At 29.9% G+C, this 18,611-nt stretch overlaps 2 protein-coding genes across 2 annotated transcripts in view; both read left to right on the top strand.

Annotated features, from left to right (window-relative positions):
- The window catches only part of LOC117177810 (acyl-CoA Delta(11) desaturase), a 66,084-nt gene extending 52,944 nt beyond the window's left edge, over positions 1–13,140 (top strand). Inside the window, exons 2-6 of the mRNA XM_033368757.1 lie at positions 3,485–3,925; positions 4,525–4,655; positions 7,230–7,435; positions 7,779–7,964; positions 10,041–13,140. Of these exons, the coding sequence (XP_033224648.1) occupies positions 3,661–3,925; positions 4,525–4,655; positions 7,230–7,435; positions 7,779–7,964; positions 10,041–10,374 (1,122 nt within the window). The 5' untranslated portion in view covers positions 3,485–3,660 and the 3' untranslated portion in view covers positions 10,375–13,140. The remainder of the gene's footprint in view (positions 1–3,484; positions 3,926–4,524; positions 4,656–7,229; positions 7,436–7,778; positions 7,965–10,040) is intronic.
- An 877-nt stretch (positions 13,141–14,017) lies between these two features.
- The window catches only part of LOC117178323 (acyl-CoA Delta(11) desaturase), a 30,544-nt gene continuing 25,950 nt past the window's right edge, over positions 14,018–18,611 (top strand). The window contains exon 1 of the mRNA XM_033369728.1: positions 14,018–14,150. The gene's annotated coding sequence lies outside the window, so the exon portion shown is untranslated. The remainder of the gene's footprint in view (positions 14,151–18,611) is intronic.

Below are 18,611 nucleotides of genomic sequence, written 5' to 3'. Positions count from 1 at the left end.
AGGTACACAACACATACCTAGCGTAACTTTAGGCTGAGTCGTAAACAATCGAAAAACGAGTTTTAATCAATAAACGATCATTTTATTTTTTCTTATTTAGGAAAGTACATCAGATCTAAATTAAAGTACCTACAATTTCATATAAAAATATTCTGTTCACTTCTTTTAACTTTAATGGTTTCTACTAATTTAAATAAAATGTAATATAGTAATCTTTTTACAACGTTTAAACAAGAAATTAAAGCAAAATAGAAGCATCTGGTCTGTAAGAAAATAATCCACTTTTCCTGTAAACAATACATTTTTTCTGGAATAGCCTCGGTATAATACTTATAATACAGCACAATTTATTAAAACTTTAAACTTTGAGAAATTCATATATTTAGCATTCACATATGTCAAAAAACATATGTCTCAAAAATTTAGTATTAATATTTTTGGATGAATCTCGAAAATAATTATGCAGTGTATGATCGTTGCCTTTACATAACAGTTTACAATTATTAATATTTTGGTTTAATATTTTTATAATATTTCCGGTTACGCTTTATAATAATGTGTCATACTATAAAATGAAACGATGTTTTCAAACGCTCAAGACAAAATGAAATAAATCATGAAAATAGTCATGTTTCCATGTTTTAAATCCCTTTAAGCTACCGTTGTTTAAAAAAACTATATTTTAAGCGGTTTGGACATTTTTTTATGGTCGAAAATCTCATTATCTAACATGGTCAAATTTTGGCAATCACCATTATGCGAAATGTAAAATATTATACAATTTTTATTTATCTAATATTAAATAAATGTTCCTCTTCCCTCGACGCTGTAAACCTACCTGATCATTTTTGGAATCTCGATACAGATGCTGGAACTAATTAACAGTATAATTCATCATAAACTGACCATAAAATACTTTAATATAAATATATTTCAATATTAAGCAATATTATCGGTGCGCCAAGTTATTTGAAGTGGCGGGTAATTCCATATATATTTATGATATATCCTTTCATTCAAAATTTTGAAAATATCAAAAGCTATAACTTAATCACATTTTACCAGAAACTTTGTGACACAATAATAAATTGATCTAATTTCGAAAGTTGTCTATGGTCAAAGTGAGTGAATCGTCATACTTTATTTTGCATATTAAAACATTATTTTTAATGGAATTACAAAAAGAAGAGTTCAGCATATTCTATTCATGTGAAAAAGTTATATAATACTGAATTTAGTACTCAGTTTCACGGTCTCTGAGCAACGAAAACCAAAAATATTATGCTACAATGACATTAAAAGTCTTTCAGCCTATAGGGATTTTTGGACGGTTTCTTTAGAGTATACAGAATTTTTAATAATTTCATGATTATACGGACATTTTCTGTAGCAATTAATTAAACTTGCTGTCAACTTAGTGTCTTCGAACTGTTCACTCTAATAAAAAAACTTTGAAAATTTTACAGAAATTTTCCGTATATTTGTGAAATTGCTGAAAATTCGATCAATTCTGCAGAAACTTTGGTTATCTTTACAGGAAAGATATTATGCTGTCCCTCTTTCAAATGAAAATCCTCTGACCTCATAACAATTGTTTCTCTTTCTGAAGAAATAATTAGGTAATTTGCAATCGGAATATGGGACGGTAATGTTGGTGACCTGTTGATCGCGATAACAGGGAAACAAGAGGCCACTTTAGTAGAAGTCATGCAATCAGCGCTAAATATAGTAAAGCAATATGGCAACGGCCATTGTTTTTCCGGTGTTTGATAAGATCCAGATAAGGACGAGCTCATGATTTTCACCAGAGAAAGGAAACTTCTAGACCATAGGAAACTTCATGTTGACGCAGTGGTAAAGAAAGCTAAGATGGTTCTATGGGCATGTAGATGTGCAATAAGGAAAGTTAGTTTTGATGATTGAATACCTCAAAAGAGCATCTTACATTTTCTGTATAATACAGAACATTTGAATGGTGACAGTACAGGACTGGATAACAAAAAACATCCGAATTTTTCAGGAGAGTGAAAAAAATTCTGTAAAATCGAAATTACAACTTAAAGATAAGGTAAAAAATCGCTTCCGAGATGACGGGCTGCTGATTAAAACCCGAAAAAATTTGATAAGGAAAAGTTATCCAGTTCAGAGAAAATAGATGAGTCAGTTGACAATCTCAAAGTCACACACTGACAGTAAATTAGATCAGGCTCAGCTGCTAATTGCGATAAAAAAAGTAAAATCGCCAGTTTCAATGGAAATTAAAACCTACTCCGGAAATCTATATCTATACAAGCAAAAATCATCCGGTATTCTTAACGATTTTGCAAATTGGTCTTTTCCATTTTTCGGAAAATATTCATAACTTTCAGGATTTTTTCCTTAGAGTTTTAGATACAAACTATTACGGCCAAGTTATGCTGCTACTTAGCTAACGGTAAAAGTAACCAACACGTGTAATAAGTCCTCGGGCCTCTCTATAAGTAGAGACCCGGAAAACCATTTGGCCAAATTCGACACAATTGTCGATAACATATGCAAATGAACGTCACGTGGTCAACGTCAAATTATTATTTTTTTAAATAAATTCCCTAACTTTTTCATGGATTCACAGTAAACTACAATTATATGAACTCGGATATTTTTTATTGGGAAGCGGATAAAAATTATCTGCCGTCAGATAATTTTATTCGTTAATTCTTTACAACGCTTTTATCTAATTGTTAGTTTAAATAAAAAAGATCCCTGAGATTTACTGTGTTACTGAATTTCTTCCAAATGTTTCATACAGTATTTTAGTTTGTTAGAAAGAAAACCCTAATGTTATTAACATTCTCAAAAATTTACAGAATTTAGCCTACAGTTTGTGGAGAAGAATTTCTTAACGTTCAAGTGAATTCCTAAATTTTTGTTATCATTTTTACAACGAAATGTTTGCGAAAATGTTCCGAATCGTTAAGGATATAAGTTTACTGAACCTTTTTGGGGAAAATCCCGTAAAATTGCTTACAGTGTAACTATTTTGCGGTTTGTTTTGTGGTTTTTTATACGCCTGTCTTCTTGCTTCTTTATTTCAGTTTTTTTTCTGATGGGCGTATCACGATTATGGCGGTTGACCCTTTTTTTTGTGCGTGAGACCGCTTGACGGTTTTAGCTTCAGTCTGGTTATTAAAAAGTATGTGGTATTGGAAAGCTCAGGCTACGCTAATATTTGGATGTCGCGCAATAGAAATTAAAAGCTACGTTTCCAGTGGAAAGTATTTAAAAAATTGGATTTTTTGATCCAGCTAAACCACATCTTACATCCTTACCGATATTTGAAAACAATGTTGGATATAGAAGCCTAATACAAACAATTTATTCATACATATAATAATTTAATAATGTAATAATATAATAATAGAGCATAGCAAAGATTTATTAATTTCAATTTAATTTAATTTCTATCATTACTTATACTAAGTCTATTTTCACATTTTGATTGCAGAAGTATATATCAATTCGTGTTTCTCGACGGAAGGATTGCAGAAATAAGAATACAAGTAATTGTAGATCTTACAATAAGAAGACAATCATAACATCGAAATCAAATTAGACGAAAAAGTGGAGGAAAGTGAGAGGTGATTTGAGGCAGATTAATTTGGAGGGTATAAAATTAAAGAAATGCCGCCATACGAGGAGAGAATACCAACCACGACTTGCACCCTGCAAGAAAAAGTCACTGCGGATGAAGGAAATCAGGATACGGATTGTATAGTTGATGAAAAGAAAAACGGAATCCACAAGCGTGAAGGTGATACAGACAAAATTGAATATATTCCTCAAATCAAATGGCCCGATCTTATAGCTCAAGCCTTCATTCACTTCGGTTGTGTTTATGGATTCTACCTTTGTTTAACACAAGCGAAAGGCCTCACGTTTCTCTGGGGTGAGAAATTGCATATTTTAATATTTTATTATGTTGTTTTTAAATTCTTTGAGTCTAAAATATTAATCCGGATAGCACCAAAGTTTCCCTCAATATTCCGGGAATATTCCAACGGAACGTTCAGAGAAATCTCACAAATTTTCAAAGAAGGTTCCTGGAAGTAGGCAAGTGTCTGCGTATCAAAGAGGATTCCCAAGCAAGCTTCAAGGAAAGTTCACAAACCTTCCTTGGGCACGACTTCTGATATGCTGATATTCACCTACTTCCAGAAACAATCCATTGTAATGTTCCAAGACTATTCTGGGAAAGTTTTCTGCTATTCGGGCAAGTTTCTTATTTTCTGAAGAAACTAGAAAAGGGTAGATTTATTGATATACACACTTGTGGGAGTAAGTGTAGTCACGCAATTTACCAATTGACCAAGAACGGTAAAGGAAATTTTCAACTCAATTTTTAAAGAACTATAAAATGAACGCGACTCTTATCAATTGAGATCTTTCGTCTTTTAAATTTACATTTGCCAGTTATCGAGATTGCGACGTAAGCATAAAAATTTTATAATACGTGAACCTAACTTCTTTAACCATTATTGATTTTAGCCTTCATCATGATTTACACCTCTGGATTTGGTATCACTGCTGGTGCCCACAGGCTTTGGTCACATCGAGCCTATAAAGCGAAATGGCCGTTGAGACTACTTTTAGTGTTTCTCTTCACAATTACTGGGCAGGTGTGTTCAATTGTTTTGAGAGCCCTATTCGCCTCAATGTTGCTTTTCATTAATTTTGAAAATGATTATACACAACGTTGTATCACTTTCAGAGGCGGCAGAGCCCTATCGGGGGGGGGGGGCTTCCAAAAATCGCGCAGGGAGAGACAAAGTATTGACCCCCCCCGCTCTGAAATCGAATAATGAAATTCATCAGATCGTTTGAATTTTTACAAAAATCTACCTGAACTTTTTGTGAAATAATTGATGTATTTGTGAAATCTTATTTTCTATCCGAAACGTTGACAAATATTAAAAATTTTTGCAAAATCTTGAAAATCTTTGAAGGTCATTGAAATCATTTTCAAATATGTGAAATATTTTTGAAATATTTAAAAAATTTGTGAAATTGTTGAATTCTTTGAGAAATAATTGAAGTCCGTGCAATCTTTGTAATCTATCCGAAATCTTTGCGAAATATTTTATAAATGGTTGATAATATTTTTTAAATATTTGAAATCCTTGTAAAATCTTTGGGAAATCATCGAAATCTTTATGAAATAATTGAAATATTTTTGAAATATTTGTAAACATTTGTGAAATTGTTAAATTTTTTGAGAAATTACTGACGCGCGTGAAATATTTTCGATCTGTTTGAAATCTTTACGAAATATTGCAAATAGTTTATAAATATTTGATAATATTTTTGTATGGATCGAAATATTTGAAATATAATTGAAATCTTTGTGAAATCCTTGAGAAATTATTGAAATCTTTGTGAAATCTTTGGGGAATCATTAACCTTTAGAGGGCCGGCAATTTGAGAGGAAAATCGACTAATGAAAATTGGCCCAAAAGTTATCTTATATCATTGATTGATCATAAACAAAATCTCGATCAGGGGGTGAGCTAATATATTGGCTTTCCGGTACTGTATATATTTATAATATGTTAATAATTAATAATAATTAATTTAATTAAACTACCACTTTGCTTCGTCTGAAAAGGGGTAATATGGGAAAAAGAGTTACAACATGATGAGGGGAATTAATTTATCTTCATTTATATCAAATAGTAACGTTCAAAACATTTTATAATAATATTTGTTTGTAATTATAATCTCATGCAAATGAAACAAGGCACCGTTTTGACAAACTTGGAATAGTAAATTTAAGGGGTATGGGGTGATTAAAAAGGGGTTGAGAAGTATCTATTGAACTTAAATTACATTGAAAACTGGTAACAATCTCACAAAAATGAATATTTTAATCTAAAAATAAAAATTAAAGAAGTTTACCTGGTGAGCCAAAATATTGATTTTCCGGCCCTCTAAAGGTTAAAGTCTTAATGAAATGCTTAGAAAATCATTGAAATCTTTGTGAAATATGCAAAATATTTTAAATATTTAATCATCTTTTTGTACAATTTTATAACACAGTAAACCCCAGGAATAAATTTGATCTTTAGATTGGATACAAACGCTGCAGCACGTTTATCTGACGAAAGATTGAGTTTATCTGACGAACATCTTTACTTGGCATATGTGATATGTCAAACGGCTCCGTTTAGGTTCACCGAAAAAATTTAAAAAATGAATACCGCGAGGATTTTCAAATTTACGGAAAATTTTTTTCGGCGAACCTAGACGCAGCCGTATGACATATTACATATTTTAAATAAATATTTTCGCCAGATAAATATTATCTTTCCGCAGATAAACGTGCTTTAGCGATTTCATCCAATTTAAAGATAAAATTTATTCCTGAGGTTTACTGTGAACTGTTTGACATATTTTGAAAATCATTGAAGCCTTGGTCAAATCTTTGAATTCTATCCTAACAATTTGCAAAATTTTTTTAACCTTTAGGGAATCATTCTAATATTTGTGAAATCTATCTGAAATTTTTAAGAAATATTTAAATATTCTTGAATTATTTAGTAATATCTGTCAAATTATTGAAATCTCTGTGAAATCTTTGGGAAATAATTGAAGCCTTTGGAAAATCTTTTTAATCTATCCAAAACCTTTTGAACTCATTAAAATCTTTGTAAAATTTTTGGGAAATCATTCAAGTCTTTTTAAAATTCTTTAAGTCTATCCGAAATCTTTGCGAAATATTGGAAAACTGTGAAATTTGTTAGAAATCATTGCAATTTTTGTGAAATCTTTGTCAAATCTTTCTGAAATCTTTAAAAATGTTTACGAAATATTTATTTTAATATTTGGTAATAATTGTGAAATTATTGAAATATTTGTGAAATCTTTGGTAATATGAATTTTATACCTGCATTTATTATTACGTATTAATTACTATTTATCGTGCACGTATTGTTATTTATGTACAATTTGTATTTAGAAAAAAGAATCGTTCGCTTCTGCTCAATTTTCTTTTCATTTTTTCGGACTAAAATGATTAAAACATTAAAAAATGATATAAAGGATTTATTTACATTAATAGCTTTGTTATGATGATTAACTTTGCTGCGAAATACCCTAAGTATTTTGAAATCCGCTTTTGATCTATACAGTAAGTTTACTCGAGGGTGTTTTTTTTTAAATTGCGGATGAAAAGGTTAACAATTAATTATTTTTAGAGGCACGTGTATGCATGGGCATTGGATCATAGAGTTCATCACAAGTATACAGAAACTGATTCTGACCCTCATAATGCTAAAAGAGGGTTTTTCTTCGCCCACGTTGGATGGCTTTTTACTACCCCCCATCCAAATGTAGTCGCGAAACGAGAAGCCGTCGACATGAGTGACTTGGAGGCGGATCCCATTGTTATGTGGCAAAAGAGGTATTCCATTTATACGTATTTTACGTTATACGTATTCCAGGAAGTTGGAGAAGTTTAAGAAATAAATAATAATTTAAGTTTCATGAATTATGTACCAGAGATCCTTTATGCGTGTAATTCTATTTTCAAACTGAAATTCGCTAAAAGAATTTTCGGAAATTTTGGCCAATTTTGAATAATTACGTTAAAAAAAAAGTTTTACCTAGAATATTAATTTCCCATAGATAGTAGAATTCTCCTCATTTTTGTATTATGCCTAAGATAACATTTATTTTGATTGTTTATTTCTTTTGTTATTTGAAATGTGTTAAAAAAATTAATTCATATTTGTTTTCTTAAACAGATTGTACGTTCCACTCTTTGCTCTCCTGGCCATTGGCCTTCCAGTATTCGTGCCCTGGTATTTTTGGAACGAAACTCTATGGAATTCATTTTGGGTGGGTTTCAACTTCCGTTTCTCCATCACCCTCAACATTGCATTTTTCGTCAATAGTGTTGCACATATGTGGGGACAACGACCATATGATAAGTAAGAAATTGTATACAGTAAATTTAAAAAATTTTATTCATAAGTTTATATGCACTTATTTATATCAATATTATAATTAAACAAATTGGTAATTTGACATGGTAGAATTTTTTTTAATTTCTGGTTCATTGTTATAATATTATTAAAATTTAACCAACTATACAATTAGGTTAACCATAGAGAGCAAAAACTTCCATAGAGCATTTTGTATCCAAACTTTAGGAGATAAAAATGTTAAAAATGTGATTTTGTTCTGAAATTCAATATTTTTCAAAAATTTGACAGATTAAATTTTACAACTCAGAATACTTTTTTCCATCTTATAAATTAGTTAAAATTTCATGCAGAAAAAGAGTAAGAATAATTTCACAAACAATTCTGTAAAATCATAACACTCGAATCTACAAAGGGTTCTATATTCTTTCAGTGCAAAAGGTTTTAAAAAATAAGATTGCTGGTTTTCCGTTTTGCAGAATTTTCTCTTTAGACGATGTTCGGATATTTATTAAATACATCGAAAGAAAATCGTTAGAGATTTTTGTTCAAAAATCATATAATTTTTTATGTTTAATTTTTGGATTATGAATATAATATACTTCGTTTTCTTTTAAAAGTGAGTAAAAAAATTATGATGAAATGATGTTCTAAAACCATCCGTGTCTAGGTTCACCGAAATTCGGTCAACAACAACAATTTGAAAAAATAAATGTTTAAAATTTTGCAGAGAAAAAAGTTGTATTGGAAGCTTGCGGTTAAAGTTGCTTAAGGCTCATCAGTTGAGATTTTTTTGTTAAGTTACATTATGAAATTAAGATAATAATAGAATAGAATTTTCATATTTATTCTATTTGAAGGGCGGCAATACGGAAATAAATAACCAACTTGTTTTCGAAAATGACTTTGATACATAAAACATTTTCAAAAAATTAAATACATGTTGTGTTAAAAAGATTAGTTCGAATTGTTATTTTTTAATACAGCAATCAAAAATATGTAATTTAAATTTAAGTCAAAAGCTTCGTGTATTATTTTTATTTTCTCGGAATAGAATAATTTGTTTGTACCAAACATTTTTTATTCTTATTTAGTTTAACTATATCTCGAGGGGGGATTTTTTTGTTTGTGAAAAATGCAAAATTTGATTTTCAATCGCTACCAAAAACCGATTCTTAAAACCTGTAAATTTTTACATCAAAATTCTTGGAAGATTTACTCGGAATTGAGTCACTTATTCAGAAACTCATTATCTCGGAAGTAAGTTTTTATTTTTCATGTAAACGGAAGCTTTTTTATTGATTTCCGCAGTCTAGACTATTCCAATTTGGTATCAGTGCGTCACTTGGAGATTTTAATTTGACACATCAATTTCCTCGAAAATTGATAACTGTTTCTGATAAAATATTTTGGACTTAAATCAGCAACACGCTATCTGGAAGTGGACTTCTGTCTTACCTTATAGTAGTAATTTCGATTTTACAGAATGTTTTTTAATTTGATTTTTCACGGATATTGAAGGAACTGCCAAATAAAAGTTGTAGCCCTGAATAAAATGCATCTTTTTTGTTCTATTTCTTCTTCTTTGTTTTTTTTTGTTTCACCAATATTTTTTAGAAAAACGTAAAAATAATATAAGTAATTAAATATTATTTGTTCCCATTTCTTTTAATGTATTCTTGTATTTCTTTTAAAAATACTTGACGAGACATGAAAAAATAGTACAAATAGTTAGGAATCTCTGTGTTTCAAATTTATAGAGTAGAACAAAAACGATGATTCTTAACCAAGTTTAGTGTTTGGTATCCATTGACAAAAAATTTGTATAATTACAGCAATTCTATATAAATTTGGTCAAAATTGTTTTCAGAGATGTCCAATCGTCATGCAGAAGTATCAACGAAAAAAAGGAATAATTTAAACGTTGATTCTAAAATTAAAACGAAACAGTGTATAAAAATATTGTTAAATCTCTTCTTCCTAAATTTGAGTCAAAATTATATAACTCGTCTATGATTCCTATGAAATATGATATTCTTACGGTAGGCGCACAGTCTCTAAAAATAATTCTCTACGTTTCAGAAATATTTCGCCAGTGGAGAACATAGCTGTTTCAATTGCAGCGCTTGGAGAAGGCTGGCATAATTATCACCACGTTTTTCCATGGGATTACAAAACTGGTGAGCTTGGTGATTATTCCTTCAACATTACAACTGCATTCATCGATACCTTCGCTCGTTTTGGATGGGCCTACGATCTCAAAAGTGTCTCCCCAGCAATGATTCGCCGTCGGGCTAACAAATATGGAGATGGAAGTCACGATGTTCACGATAATCAAGTTTGGGGCTACGGAGATCGCGATATACCCCCAGAAGACTTGCGTGAACTCGAAAAAATGGAGACAAAACTTGAATAAACTCAAAGAACTATTTGCCATTTCAGGCCTAAAATAGGCGCACGTGTATCAAACGCTATTTTTTGCAACAACCGTCCTAGAAAATTACTTCGAATTTTTTTACACTTTTTCACGAAGTTAACGACTCGAATGCGTATCACGTTCTCAAAGAATTTTAAAGAATATTTTTATATTTTATAATGCGCATGCGCCAATATTATTCTTGCACATCCTGGTGAATTGAAGCACTTTGCACATTATTTAGGCGTATGGAAACCCTTACTTTCGAATTGCGCCTTGAAATTGTAATTTTTGTTCATATAAAATATGGTCTTTTTATTCCGTGGAAAATGGAAAACAACTCAGGAAACACTTTTATTTATTGATCGTGATGTATGTTGCAAATTTGTAGGCAAATAATGTTGCTGTTATTTTTGCGTTGTCTCTCTTTGAAAATACTACTCCTCTGTTGTTTTACTATCCATCAATTTAAAAAATATAGTTTCTGTAATTTCATATTATGTAGCATGATAAAAAAAAATGCAGACACGACATTCAGTATCGGAAAGAACGTTCTCCGCTTATTATTATCGTTTAAATTTCATTGCGCGTACACGGAAAATAATTTGTATCAATAAAAATAAAATATATCTTATTAAAATATATTTTTTTTAAACAGCCAATTGTAACCTCGATTCAAGAAGTGTCATAATATTTGAATAAGCTGTTTGGCGTCATGAGTTTCAGATGTCATCCACAATCGAAACGTCACGTACAAATTATTGGTTACTAAAAAATACAGAGAAGTAAAATAAATTTTGATCCAAGTATTTAAAAAATACAACTTTTTTCTTGGTATGAATGGATAATTATTGATATAATAGATTTTGAAAGAATATTGAGTGCTCTTTATCTTTAAGGTCGAAAACTGTGATTTGTGACAGTCCATTGGTAGATTTATATACTCACAGTGTCTTCATTATTCTTTTTCATGAATGTTTAATGTGCCTTATAACATATAATTGCAAAATAATTGAGTTGTCACAATTTTTCTCGATTTTCTACGTTGAGTTTCGTTTTTTTTTCTTTTTGGACTTCTTCTCGATAACAAATCGATAACAATATTTATTAAACGTGAAAACCTTAATTGAATTAGCATGCAAGGTTCAATAGCTATATTATATCAGAATTTGTAGTTTTTTTACGAATTATATTATAAGCAATACGTATCTCCTGATTTTCTCTTCTTTTGTGTAAGATATTACAATTTTCGTGAATTATAACTTAAAATGTTAAAATTCAAACGTACCACTCCAAGCACATGATGTTCAGACCTGCAGTAATTATTCTATGTATATAGATTTGTCTTGAATTCTGTTGTTATTAAATAATATAGTACCGGTAAAAATTGTCAGCCCACTCAAAAAATCGTATAAAAGCGATAAATTAAGTTACAACGATAAAAAAAAAGTTAGAAAACTAATGTTCTTCTTAAATTAATCGAAGTCATGTTTTTAAATTGATTTTTTTAATGCACAGATAATTCTATTCGGTAATGTATGTGAATTTATAAAGCCATGTTGTAAAAGTGAAAATGTCGCTCGTGTAATATACTCGTAATTTAGATAGGGGACATTTAATTGCCGTAAATTTTAACGCACATATTGAAATTGATGAAAATAGCGTTCTGCCAAATGTGCTCTTTCAAATTCGATGATTTGATATTTTTTGAGAATTTTGTATCGCCGTTGTGGCTAGTTTTAAGAATCGCTTGTGTAATAAATGTAAAAATGTAACTTAGTGACTATGTCGTAGATTAGTATTGAACAATATCGATACAAATTTATTAACAGAAAAATGTAACGCAAATAAACTCTTGCATGTAGAAAGAGAGAGAATATTTTTGAAAAATAAAATCGAATGTTTTCGTTCATAGAAAAAAGATATGTAAGAGACTTTTCGCTTTAAATTATTTTCTTATACCTGATAAGAAAAAGTCAACCTTAACAAAAATGCCACTTATGTATCTTTTTACTTTGGAGCGCAGAGTAAAGGAAAAATGTTTCTAAAGAAAACTATGAATAACCAAATAATTATAATTAAATATATAAACAAACGATGCAATCATTGCAAAGAAAATTTTGTACAAGCTTTATTTCTACAAGAAATATTATATTAGATTAATTAGCTTTACACTTATTAAATATAAGATACAATCTGAACAACTTAAAGAAACAAAATATTGAGTGAGATCATCCTCAGTGGATTACTAAAAATGTGTGAATAAGATTCCATTTCATAATATACAAAACTATTTATATGTGCTTCTTAATTTATATAACATTAAACTTTCAGCTAAAATGCGAAACTTCCATTGCAGGTAAAAGAATTATACATAGTGTGAAACATTGTATATTTTTTTCCACTATGTATAAACTATACATAATTTTTCGGCCTGGAACGAAATTGCCCATATTTTTTTTGTACATTTTCAAGGAGAGCCTAATGCTGTTAATTTCTGCAACCGAAATAAGTTAGTTAATAATTTATTATTAGCATGTCAGGAAATAAGAGGGCCTAAAATTGAGGAAAGTCAGTAAAATTGCTAAAATCAAATGTAAGAAAGAAGTCATTTACAAAATAAGTGTTACGATATCTACATCTATTAGGTATTACGCAGGGATTTTTTCAAAATCTCTTAACTATGTATTACTAATGTTGTGAATTTTCCCAAAAATGGTGTTCGTAATAAATAAATATCTATCAATGAACTGACTATTTAAGAAATAGAAGGATTTTACTTATTTATGGATTTTTGTCTTTCACACATATCCGGTCTTGTTACATTTAGTATAAAATTATGCTCTTCACACTGCGCCCATGCTTGCCATTCATGTGTATGCAGGAACATGAACTTGCAAAAGCGCGAGTAAAATTTATTTCATAAATTGTTACACAAATATAGCGCACAGAAATTTAAATTCCACTTCCCTAAAATGCAAAAACAATACGCTGACAACAAATATAAATATTTCGCGCACCTACATATTTGTTTCTAAAGTTAGATACTTGAAAATATAATTTGGCATTTTTTTAAAAAATTTCGAAATAAAATTGTTTAAGTTGAAATATTATAATTAATATTAATTAAAGCCTTATTTTCCAAAATTTAAAGAGTTTATATGAAATCGTTTAATTGAAAAAATAACATGTTTCAAAGTTTAATTTTTAAATTTGCTAACACTTTATAGGCCTTCAGTTAACAATGTGTTTGTTGGTGAATATGCAAAGAGCTTCTTAATGAAAAATAATAATTCTATAAAAGATGTTGTGAAAAGTGGATACTGAAAAAAGGAAGAATTGACTTTTAAGGAATTTTTAAAATACTATCTACTTTTCAGAACATTTTTTCGTAGATGTATTACTTTTTATAAGGAACTTTATCCAATCGTGTTTGCTACATAGAGTTGAATAAGAAGACTTATACAATAATACAAATGTTATTACTACATAAAATGTAAACCGCAAAATTTAAATTACAAATTGAACCAAAGCGAGCCAATTTGCGTGTCTTTATTATGTCCAATCCAGTCTAACTAAGAGGAAATGACAATCTACAAGGTAATGATATTCCTTGATAAGGTTACAGGGTTAATCGAATTGTTCGGCTAAACTTGAAAAACTTCTCAGTCTTTTCCAAATCTTCCGCGAGCGCATAGAACTGAAACAAAATTTTGGATCGTAGTGGTTTCGGCCCTGTCCTTTGTGGATATCTTTCTAGTGAAAGAATTTATCAAGTGAGTTATTTCTTCTATAATTATTTAATAAAAAGTATTTAAAAAAAATTAGTTTTCTCATAGAAAGAATAAGTTTGGTTACATAAAATAATGTGTATTCATATTTTGGTAGTGATATGAAAAGCCGTTTTCAGTGATTGAAGTCCTTAGCTTAGTAACACGGCTCAATAACACTTAGCTTAGTAATTTAGAGTAGTTTATTAGAACTACTTAATTATAATTATAAATTCTAGTCTTTTACGATTTTTTGAGCTGCTGTGGTTATAATTTATTCCAAGAAATTGTTGCCAAGTTGGTTGACTAGGAAGATTGATCAACAGTTATAATAATCATAATCATAATTTTTAGTCAGTATATCAATAAACAATCAAATGAAATAATTCTAGTAAAAAGATAATGGTTATTTTTCATAACGTTTTCTATAAATTTGAATCAGTAAGGAACAAGTCACTGAATTAGATTAGTAAGAATTTATACTGCTTCAAAACGCAATCTTACTGATATAAATAGTTACAAATGGATCACTAAATCAGATAACTAACGATGTTTACTCATATAAATAGTGAATTCTCACTGATGTGTATTAGGAATGTTAATAATTTTTCGAATAATACTAAAAATTCTTTAACAAAATTCTAACTAATCGATTATCATAACTTTAGCTATAACTTTATCATCTTAAAACAGATATATAAGTCACTGTGCATGTACTCTCCAAATTTGAATTAGTTAACAATTTTACTAATTTCAATCAGTGGCTCAATTCTAGCTATGAAACAGTTATTTTCTTCTCATGTATGAGTAAAAATGACTAATTTATCAGTAAAAACTACTAATTGATAGCTAGAATTGTGCCACTAATTGAAAATAGTAAACATTTTAACTGATTCAAATTCAGAGAGTATGTAATAGTTGAAGATATGATTTATGATAAGTTGACATCGCAAAGTCGAAATTCTGTTATAATGACATTCAGAGATTCTAAAAAGTTAATTTTACTTTCCAATTTCTTGAAACAGATATTGATACAATCTGCTTTTCAATTCATCTGATGATAAACTTTAATCATATGAGGAGTACTGCGTGAGTTCCATGAAGCTTCGCAATATGAGAAGAATCCTTAAAAACGGCAGTTAGATTTGGCGGGATGTATATAGGATGTAGAATGATTGCCTTGTAGTTTCTCGAAAGGATAATTCAGATACAAAAAGAATCAATTTTCAGTTTTTTCACCATTTTTAATTTAATTATTAACTTTTAGATAATAAAGATGATAATAATATAGGCCTATAATCGCTATGAGTTTACAAGAATTTTTATTTTTCGTCAGGGTTTTATTTGAGAACTAGCAGAACTTCACGCCTTTCCGGAAATATTTGATTGTGGAAAGTCAAACATATTACTAAAATTTCTGTATATGAAGCGTCAGATTATCTGTCATACTGTTATATTGATGCATATATTGAGGAAATAATCATTTGTTGGGAACGGCCGTGTTATAGGTACTTTCTTTCAACGCGGAATGCTTTATCGGTGTCTTTCTTGTTTCAAAAATCTTACTTTGTATTCATTTAGTGTGTTGATTACTTTTTCGGGTAAAAAAGATTGCAACAATACATAGTTCTAATCCTGATGTTATACAATTATTCAGCAAATTAATGTAATATATAACTTGAAAAAAGCAGGTTAAACAACCACCACTAGGTACCCCTGAGGTCCAATAGCATCTATGAAACTGACACTGGCACAGGTCTGTCCACTCAGCGCCGCCACCAAGGCAAATTATAAAATGGAATACGCTATATATTTTTTTTTTTTGCTAATTTTATGCTAAAAAAATTTTGTTTGCTCTTTAAACTTCGGAGAAAAGGGTGGCGGCACTAGCAGGATGTCCACTCAGCGCCGCCACCTACGAAAACTCACTAAAATGATTATAATGCGATAAATGCTAAGTGGAGATTTTTTTTGCTTGTTTTTGCTCTATGATGACATATATTACGTTTCCCAAAAAACTACCCCTAAGTCTTAGATAACTATCCCCTGTGATCAAAAACGTTTTCAAAATGGGAAACATACCTTCAACAATGTAAACATGTTTTAGGGCTTCAAATTAATCATGTGACACTTGAAAATTTCGCGCTCTTTATAATTTCCACAAAACTACCCTTCCACGTGAATCTATACAGCGGAACATATATATGTATGAAAAAAGCATTAAAAATAGTCCAACTTAGAAGGAACTGTTAGTTGATATCTTTTGCTCTTTTTTGTTCTCTGGTAATATATAATACGTTCACCAAAAACTACCCCTAAGTCATACATACTCACCCCTTGTGATCAAAAACGTTTTAAGAGTTAAAAAACCACCTTGAACAATATAAAAATGATTTAGGACTAACAATTAATCAAATGAAACTTGTAAATTGGCCTCTCATTATAATATTCCCAAAACTACCCTTTTACGTGAACGTATGCATCGGAACACACACACACACACACACACACACATATATTTAAAAATAAATAATATTAATACTTAGAAAACAAAGTCCATTGATATTTTTTTCCTCTTTTTTTTACTCTTCGATAATATATCATACGTAACCGACAAACTACCCCTAAGTCCTACATACCCTCCCCGCGCCATCGAAAACGTTTTAAAATTTGAAAAACCACCCTGAACAATCTAAAAATGATTTAGAACCCTAAATTAATTACATGACACTTAAGAATTTCCCTCTCATTATAATATTCCCAAAACTACCCTTCCACGTGAACGTATGCAACGGAACATCTTCCGCTGGAAGATGTAATCAATTGGAGTTCTCAACCATTTTTACATTGTTGAGGGTGGTTTTTCAACTTTTAAAACTTTTTTGATGACGAGGGGAGGGTATGTATGACTTAGGGGTAGTTTTTGGGCAACGTATTATATATTATTGAAGAGCAAAGAAAGAGCAAAAAATATCGATTAACGGTGTTTTCTAAGTTGTATTACTTTTATGCTTCTTTCACACATATATATGCTTCGCTGTATATGTTCACATGGAAGGGTAGTTTTTCAGGAAAATTATAAAGAGGAGGAAATTCTTAAGTGCTATGTAATCAATTTGAAGTTCTAAATCATTTTTGCATTCTTCAAGGTGGTTTTCCAACTTTTAGAACGTTTTTGATGATGAGGGGATGGTATGTATGACTTAGCGATTGTTTTTGGGTAACGTATTATATATTATCGAAGAGCAAAAAAAGAACAAAAAAAAATCGACTAACAGTGTTTTCTAAGTTCTATTATTTTTGTCCTTTTTCCATACATATATCTTCCGCTGTATGCGTTCACATAGAAGAGTAGTTTTTCAGAGAAATTACAAAGAGGGGGAAATTTTCTACTGTCATGTAAATAATTTGGAAGTCTAAATAATTTTTGCATTGTTAAAGGTTATTTTCCAACTAAGTTGTATTATTTTTTATGCTTTTTTCATACATATATATGTTCCGCTGCATAGATTCAGGAGGAAGGGTAGTTTTTCGGAAAAATTATGAAAAGTGGGAAATTTTGAAGTGCTATGTAGTCCATTTGGAGTTCTAAAATATTTGTGCATTGTTCAAGGTGGTTTTCCAACATTTTAAACGTTTTTTATTACGAGGGGAGGGTATGTATGACTCAGGGGTAATTTTTTGGTAACATATTGTATATTATCGAAGAGCAAAAAAAGAGCAAAAAAATATCGACTAACAGTGTTTTCTAAGTAGTAGTTTCGGGGGAAATTATAATAAAAGAGAAATTTTCAAGTTTCATGTTAAAAATTTTGAGTCCTAAATCATTTTTATATTGTTCAAGGTGGTTTTTTAACTTTCAAAACGTTTTTAATCATGAGGAGTGAGTATGTATGACTTAGGGTTAGTTTTTAGGGTATGTATTATATATTATCGAAGAGCAAAAAAAGAGCAACAAAATATCGACTAACAGTGTTTTCTAAGTTTTAATATTTGTATGCTTTTTCCATACATATATATACGTTCTGCTGCATAGATTTATGTGGAAGGGTAGTTTTTCGGGAAAGTATGAAGAGGCGAAATTTTCAAGTGCCATATCATTAATTTGTTATTCTAATTCATGTTCACATTGTTCAAGGTAGTCTTCCATCTTTTAAACCGTTTCTGATCACGAGGGGTAGGTAGGTATGACTTAGGGGTAGTTTTTCGGGAACGTATTATATATTATCAAAGAGCAAAAAAAGAGGAAAAAAATATCAGCTAACAGTGTGTTCTAAGTTTGATTATTTTTAATGCTTTTTTCATACATATATAGAGGAGAGTACCCAAATATGAGATGCCAACTCTGTTTAGCGTGATTGTCGTAATTCTATGTACTGAATTTAAAAGTAATATAGGTCATTTTAAAGGAAATTTAGTTTGTCATAAGAAGCTTAAATAAAAAATTTTATTAAAAATTTTTTTTAT

The sequence above is a fragment of the Belonocnema kinseyi genome, chromosome 8 (assembly GCF_010883055.1).
Source record: "Belonocnema kinseyi isolate 2016_QV_RU_SX_M_011 chromosome 8, B_treatae_v1, whole genome shotgun sequence".
Classification (NCBI taxonomy): Eukaryota; Metazoa; Arthropoda; class Insecta; order Hymenoptera; family Cynipidae; genus Belonocnema; species Belonocnema kinseyi.
Note: the sequence above shows the minus strand (reverse complement) of the source record. Positions and strands in the feature narration are given on the sequence as shown.